The sequence below is a fragment of the Callorhinus ursinus genome, unplaced genomic scaffold (genome assembly GCF_003265705.2).
Source record: "Callorhinus ursinus isolate GAN/ISIS: 27379988/994484 unplaced genomic scaffold, GSC_fseal_2.0 scaffold83, whole genome shotgun sequence".
Lineage (NCBI taxonomy): Eukaryota > Metazoa > Chordata > Mammalia > Carnivora > Otariidae > Callorhinus > Callorhinus ursinus.
This window is the reverse complement of record NW_027397145.1, coordinates 1-8,414: the sequence shown is the minus strand read 5'-3', so window position 1 is coordinate 8,414 and position 8,414 is coordinate 1. Positions and strand designations below refer to the sequence as shown.

General features: G+C 37.6%; 1 protein-coding gene across 1 annotated transcript; it reads left to right on the top strand.

Moving 5' to 3' along the window:
- Positions 1–7,023: 7,023 nt before the first annotated feature.
- Positions 7,024–8,409, top strand: PCDHB2 (protocadherin beta 2; the record flags this gene model as incomplete). Its single annotated transcript, XM_025852214.2, has 1 exon — positions 7,024–8,409. A coding segment is annotated over exon 1 (1,236 nt), but the record flags the coding sequence as incomplete, so codon positions are not given.
- Between the last annotated feature and the right edge of the window lie 5 nt (positions 8,410–8,414).

The window sequence follows — 8,414 nt, the reverse complement described above, 5'->3', positions numbered from 1 at the left end:
GCACGGGGACATGCATGAGATTTAGGTGAATTTTCCGTTATTGGAAACTACACCATCAGTTCAATTTCCATTCTCACAGTAGAGTGCGATGCAATAGTGGGATAATTTGCTCGTTCGTGGGGAAAAAAAAATCGCCGGATGAAGAACAACCCAAGGTAAGTTTAACTGTCACAGAAAGGATGGTAGTAATCAACACTAGTTTGGGACCTCCTAGGTCCAATGATGACAACCAGTGAAAACCCTTGAGATGCGTGCCCTTCGTCTCTCTGCTGAAGATTTAGTCTTAGTAAATCATTAAGAAACGGCTCGCTGAATTCTCCAGGCTCACTAAATCCTCCAACCTCTGGAAAGTACTCGCCAAACATTGTAATTACTATTGATATCTGTGCATTATAAATATATGCACTGCAAGAAAATTATCAGGCAATTTCAGGGTACGTGGCAAATACTCAGGAAATTCACAGCGGAACTACTTTCAGAAATCTTTTTCCCTGTGAAGGTTGTTGGATGACACTCCTGTTGGATGACAGTTCCATAGAATTCGTCATGTTGACACTTACCTGCTCATCCTGAAAAACTTCAAAAACAGACTTCACCTCTAAGGATCATCATCTAAACACTCTGGACAAAAAAGAAAATGCCTTGATCTTTCCTTCCAGAATTTTTTTTCCATTAAATTTTAAATATTCCCTACTCCGCCAAACTAATGCAGGACAGAGAGAAGAGAGATACATGCATGCAACATCACTTTATCTTCAATGAAATTAAGTTCTTTGAAGCTGAAAATAAGACATTAGGTAGATACAGCTATCGTCCCTGGTATTCTTGCTTTTGGGCTCTGGATAAAAAGTAGAAGAAAACATCCCTTTTCTGAATAGCATAGTTGCTGTTTTATGGCTCTACCTTTAGTAGTATTTTCTTCTGAAGCATAGCTAAGGCTAATTTAGAATCAACAAGTACTGATGACTTAGCTGTTTTTATCTTTTTATTTACTTCACAAAGGTCTTGGTTTAGAAGCCAGTAGCCTCTTTATTAAGTACAGAAAAAGAATGCATTGTTTTCTCCTCAGGCCTAATTTCCTTTGATCTTTCACGAAGGTAAGTTACCCCTAAAACTTTGTGTAGACTATCCTAGGAGGTATCCCAGTGCTTGACAAAGAAACTCATCCTAATCTATTCATAAAATGATAATATTCAAGAGGGAGGTCTTCCCAGTGGAGGCCAGCCTATGTATTTTGTCATTTTTTGCTTTTCTTCATATTTCACAGATGATGGCCCATAAATTGTGATAGCCTACTTTTCAGCCATATTGCTGTCCATCTCCTAAATTCAAATCATTATTTGATTACCATTATGTAGTTTTTACTTCTTTGAAAAAAAGTCATTTTATTTTGATGACATTGATGAGGCAAAATCAAATACAAAATTAAAACCACAGGGAAAAAAGTAATTGATAGAAATAAATGTCTCTTTCATTATTTAAGGTGTAATCCACTGAGTTGCTGTGTAGCTTATTTATTACTATGCTAAATTTGTATTTGTTCATTTTTGCTAAGTTTTCTTAATATCAAAAATAATTCATTTTTTAGCAATTAATATCTCAGCATCTCCAATACATTAAAAGGAAATGCCATTTAATATGGAGTAGCAAAATAATCTCATCTTTCTTCTCTTTGCATCAATGTTTAATACTCTCTGATATAGTTTAGAATAATCAAAGGCAGAGGATACAAAAGCATGATATGCCTCAGATGAGATCTAACTGTTGATTTTTAATGTATATCTAATAGTTGCTGAGAAAATAAAAATACACATTATTCAATACACTGGATAATAAGCATATTACATAAATACAAAATAGTTGATATTTCCATTTGCCTTTCTAAAATTTTTTCCACTTTCTGGAGAATTTGAAAAACTAAGAGAGGCCTGATAATGACACTGAAGGCTTAGATGGTAGAGCAACCTGACTGCAAATATAGTACTGTATACTCCATATTACACTACTCTGACTTTGAGAGTTGTATTGGAAGCCTGAGACTATGGTGGTATAAATAACAGAAAGAAATATTAGTGCGATAAAACTTCGATTATGCAAAGCCATATTTGCTAAGGGGCTAGATGAAGGAATAATGGAATACTTAAAGCCCAACCTAAGGCAAACTTACTCTGTTTCACTTAGCATATACCATTGAGGAAACTAAACTCCTACAGAATTCTGTTCCAAAGGCACTGTAGAGTAGTTCCTTCATTGCTAATTTCACAGATATTTTGGGCCTGAGAGTGGGAAAGCTACTGATGGTTGTTGCTGCCGGGGTGGGGTGGGGTGCGGGGGGTGGTAGACATGAGTGGGTAAGTAATATTTGTAAAGATAAAAGACAGCATTTTCAAACCAACAGACTCAGGATTTGCTACTAAATAGAAATTGGGGGGCACCTGGGTGGCTCAGTTGGTTAAGCGTCCAACTCTTGATTTTGGCTCTGGTCATGATCTCATGGTCATGGGATTGAGCCCAGCATTGGGCTCTGTGCTGGGCATTGAGCCTGCTTAAGATTCTCTCTCTCCCTCTGCCCCTCCCCACTCCCTAGGTAAATAAGTAAATAGAAATTGGATCCAGAGTTGGTGTACAGACTAAGTGAGATGTAGATGCTGAATTTTTAGTTGCTAAAGTAAAATTCTTTGCATTTTTCCAAGTTGAGTTGAGATTCACGGATATAAATAATTATTCACCAGTGTGTTCTTGGACTTGAGAATGCTACCGAAAGTCCAGTAGAGCATTCCTGAGGCAATCAAAGCCCATAAAGATGGCGGGACTTGGATATAAACAGTGGTATTCGGGGCACCTGGGTGGCTCAGTCGTTAAGCGTCTGCTTTTGGCTCAGGTCATGATCCCAGGGTCCTGGGATCGAGCCCTGCGTCAGGCTCCCTGCTCCATGGGAAGCCTGCTTCTCCCTCTCCCACTCCCCCTGCTTGTGTTCCCTCTCTCGCTGTCTCTCTCTCTCTCTGTCAAATAAATAAAATCTTAAAAAAACAACAACAACAGTAGTATTCATAAGTATACCTTGAATCCCAATTTCCATGTTAATTTAACAATAACAATATTGGATGATCACTACTATTGGCCAGATCCAGGTCTGCACTGGTCTTCACCAGAAAAGTTGTTGGTTGTCAGTTATTTTCTCAGGTTTCTTTCCCCCTAACATATTCTTTGCCCTCCCTACATCTGTAGATTTCTTCATTATTTGTTTTCTGTATTGTTTTTAGTACTTAAAAAACAGGCATATTTTCTTTTTAAAAAGAAATTTCAGGGTGAGGGGATAAGTGAAACAGATGAAGGGAATTAAGAAGTACAAACTTCCAGTTATAAAATAAATAAGTCATGGGGATGTAAAGTACAGCATAGGGAACATATAGTCAGTAATACTATAATAACTTTGTATGGTGACAGATGGTAAGTACACTTATCATGGTGACTATTTTGTAATGTGTATAAATGTTGAGTCACTATGTTGTATCCCTGAAACTAATATAATATCATATGTCAAATATACTTCAATTAAAAAATAAAGTAACTTTAAAAAGAGAGAAAGAGACAAACCAAGAAAGAGACTCTTAACTATAGAGAACAAAATGATGGTTACCAGAGGGGAGGCATGGGTGAAATAGGTGATGGAGAATAAGGACAGCATTTGTCCTGATGAGCACTGGGTGGTATATGGAGGTGTTGAATCACTATATTGTACACCTGAAACTAATATAACACTGTATGTTAACTATACTGGAATTAAAATAAAATGAAATTTAAAAAAACAAATAAAATGAAATTTTAATTATGCTCTTAGTACAAATGCAATCATCTACAAGACTACCAAAACCTGATACAAGTTGTAGCCTATTTTAATAATGGGAGAGAAGATGTCTGAGATTCTTGGGAAAAATCATACACAATATATAAAAACATGTAAAACATATACATATATATGTATGTATGTATATGTATTTGTAGGAGAGAGAGAGAGTCCAATATATACTCAAGGCAGGCTAGAACCCATGACAATGCGTGGGCAAGATTTTTTTCAAGGGAACAGTTTGTACTAATAGACTATGATGATTCTCATGAAACAAAAAATGCCAAGATTCTTACGCAAGTGTCTCTTTCCAAACCATTAGTTGCATATTTGTTCTGGGGAAAGCAAATAGCATCTTCATTTCCCCTGCTCAAGTCACCTTTATTTTGAAATCCCGCTTGCTGGAGCTTTGTGAAATACATATCTTGATAGATTATGGAAAAACTTAGTTGTTTGTATCCTTAATAGAGTCAAAAGCAAATTGTTTGAGTGTTACCACAGGCCCACACTTTCCACCTTAAGATAAGTGCCAGAACATTCCCTGTGAAATGAATTTAAAATTTTTGGATTATTATAATAGTAATATAAACATAATCATGAAAAGAGAAAAATAATATCAAAATACAAATAGGCATTTATTTTCTAAATGTTAAGAAAAGGAATCTGTGATTGCCCAGTGTTTTTTTACCCAATTACAGAAAATAAATGAGAGCTTAAAAAAAGTGTTATGCCATTATTATATTTAATAAATCATCCATTCCAGTTTTCTGGAAATACAGGGGTTAGAGGAACAGGTTAAATGACACCACAAGGAAACAGACAAATTCAGAATGTATAACATCCTACAAGACAACAGGTCTGGATACTTTAAAGAATTCAATATCATAAAAGGGGACTGTTCTAGACTAAATAGATTCAACACTTAATACAATCATGAAACTTGGTTAAAAAACAAATTTTTAAGACATTATAACAAGTGGTTAAAAAGTGCATTTGTAAAAGGAACTCAGGAGTGCATATGAATTCTTACCAAAATTTAAGAAAATTGAGGAATAATAATGGAAAAATAATGAGATTTAATAGGGACTGGATTTTGGATAATATTATGGAATCATTGTTAATTTTGTTAAGTGTGCTAGTAGGATCATGATTATATAGGACAATGTCCTTATACTTAGGAGATGCCTGCTGAAATATTTAGAGGTGAAGTGTTCTTATGTCTTCAAGTCACTTTCAAATGGGTCAGCAAAAAAAGGGGGTATTTGTATGTAGAATTAAAAAATAGAACAAATATTGTAAAAAATAAGCTTTAATTTTGGGTGGAGGGTAGAATTATGTTTGTATAATTCTTTTAACTTTTCTATATATTTGAAATATTTCTCAATACAAATATTTAATTTTTTTTTCAGAGTAAGAGAGAGCATGAAAGTAGGGGAGAGGGGCAAAGGGAATGGGAGAGAGAGAGAAACTTAAGCAGGCTCCACATCCAGCATGGAGCCTGATATGTGTTTCAGTCTCACAACCCTGAGATCATGACCTGAACCTAAATCAAGAGTCAGACACTTAACCAACTGAGCCACCCAGGTGCCCCCAAATATTAATTAATAGACTTAATTTTTTAGAGCAGTTCTAGGTTTTATAGAAAATTGAGCAGATAGATTTCCCATATACCCACTTTCTCTCATAGTGTTCCCTAGTATTAACATCTTGCATTAATGTGGTACATTTATTATAATTAGTGAACCAATATTGATCCATTATTAACTAGAGTCTGTAGTTTATATTAGGGTTCATTCTTTGTGTTGTTTTATGGTTTTGACAAGCGCATTGTGTCATGTATCCACCATTACAGTATCATAAAGAAGAGTTTCAATACCCCCAGATCTCCTGTGTTTTACCTCTTAATTCACCTCCTCCTTCCCTCTGGCAACTACTAATCTTCTTAATGTATCTTAATCACTTTTGCCTTTTCCAGAATGTCATGTACTTGGAAGTAATAGAGTGTGTGCCTTTTCAGACTGGTCTCTTTCACTAAGCAATATGCATTTAAATTTCCTCCATGTCTTTTTTGGGTTGATAACTCACTTCTTTTTATCAAGTATGTAATTTATTTTTAAAAATATTTTATTTATTTATTTGACAGAGAGAGAGCATGCACAAGCAGGGGGAACAGCAGGGAGAGGGAGAAGCAGGCTCCCTGGCTGAGCAGGGAGCCCGTTCCTGGACTTGATCCTAGGACCCTGGGATCATGATCTGAGCCAAAGGCAGATGCTTAACCGACTGAGCCACCCAGGAGCCCCTTATCAAATATTTTAAATACAAAAAGATACTTTAAACACCTAACAACAAATTGCAACATGTATATCTTGTTCGGCACCCGATTTAACATTATCTCTAAAAAGACATTTAAAAGAGATAATTGGAGAAAATTCAATACTTACTGAGTATTTGATATTATAAAATTATTAGCGTTGCTAGATGTGATAACTTATTTGAGGTTTAAAAAATGCTCTTATCTGTTAGAAAAGAAAATAAAAACATTGATAACACTCATATGAAGAAATTTTCCAGCTACTTTTGGAGATTTTCATGTGGTCCAAATATGTCAAATTTCAGGGAAATGTGAAGTGAGAGTGGTGCAGGAGAGATATATGAGTAAGAACAATTATTTCATAATTCATGAGAATGTTATTTGAATACCGTGCTTTCCCTGAGTTTGTATAGTTTTTGGTTTCTCTTGAGTGTGAGGATGGTAACCTAACCACCCCCCAGACGCACACATGCCCATCCTCTAAATAAAAACTGGGAACTGCCTACTCAAAGCCTTCTTTCATCCTGGGACTGAAGTTACCTTCCAGTTTCTGAAGTTGATGTTTTCCAATTTAAAAAGAACCCCTTTGATCTGTGAGAAAACTGGAATGGAAATTTGTCAATGCTTGCCATGGTCATTATGGATGCAATGAAAAAGTCTTTGGAAATGCAGATAAGACGTTGAGACACTACATGAAAATGTTCCATTTAGATTGTCTCTGTCTGAAAGAAAGGAGTAGGGTGTTAATGTTTTAGATAAAATAAACACTCGGAAAGGACGCGGGGTGGCGCTGCAGCATTAAAAGTAGAACGAAGAAAGCTACCAGCCGGCGCTCCTTAAGCCAGATGCTCTGCTAAAGAAACAAGCAGGAAGGGGAGGGTTTCTAAGGTGTTTGCCCCAGGAAATCGGGGCCCTAGGCGTCTCCACTTATCCCAGTACCTTCGAGATACTAGGTGAAGAGTCCGTCACAACGCGAGCCGAAACTGGGTTACGTTTGCTGGTAGACCGGAAGGCGATGGAGGCTGGAGAGGGAAAAGAACGCTTTCTGAAACAAAGGCAAGTCTTGATATTCTTTGTTTTGCTGGGCATAGCTCAGGCCGCTTCCGAGCCTAGGCGCTACTCAGTGGCTGAGGAAATGGAGAGTGGCTCCTTTGTGGCCAATTTGTTAAAAGACCTGGGGCTGGAGGTAAATGAGCTAGCTGCACGGGGGGCTCGCGTCATTTCCAAAGGGAAAAAAACTCGTTTGCATTTTGATAGACAGACAGGGGACTTGTTGTTAAATGAGAAACTGGATCGGGAGGAGCTGTGCGGCCTTGCCGAGCCATGCGTGCTACCTTTCCAGGTGTTATTGGAAAATCCCCTGCAGTTTTTTCAGGCTGAGCTACGGATTAGAGATATAAATGATCATTCCCCGGTGTTCCTAGACAAAGAAATAATTTTGAAAATTTCAGAAAGTATCACTCCCGGAGCTACTTTCCTAATAGAACGTGCCCAGGACTTAGATGTAGGAAGCAACAGTCTCCAGAGTTACACAGTCAGCCCCAATTCCTATTTCCATCTTAAATTACAAGACAGTCCCGACGGCGTATTACCACAGTTGGTGCTGGACAAAGCACTGGATCGAGAGCAACAGGCTGAGATCAGGTTAACTCTCACAGCGCTGGATGGCGGGACTCCACCCAGGACTGGCACTGCTCTGGTTCACATTGAAGTCTTAGACATCAATGATAACGCCCCCGAGTTTGCAAAGCGGTTTTATGAGGTGCAAGTTCCGGAAAACAGCCCTATTGGATTTCTGGTTGCCATAGTCTCTGCTAGCGATTTGGACATTGGAACCTATGGAGAAGTATCTTATGTATTTTCCCAAGCCTCTGAAGAGATTCGCAAAACTTTTCAAATAAATGCAAAGTCAGGAGAACTCTTTTTAACAAAGAAACTGGATTTTGAATCCACTCAGACTTACACATTAAATATTCAGGCGACAGACGGTGGAGGCCTTTCTGGAAGTTGCGTGGTGTTTGTCCAAGTGATGGATTTGAATGACAACCCTCCGGAACTGACTATGTCAACATTTATCGATCACATCCCAGAAAACTTGCAGGAGACCATAATTGCTGTATTCAGGGTTTCAGATTCTGACTCGGGAGACAATGGAAGAACGGTTTGTTCCATTCAAGATGATCTTCCTTTCTTCCTTAAACCTTCCGTTGAGAATTTTTACACCCTCGTGACAAACACAGCTCTGGACCGAGAGAC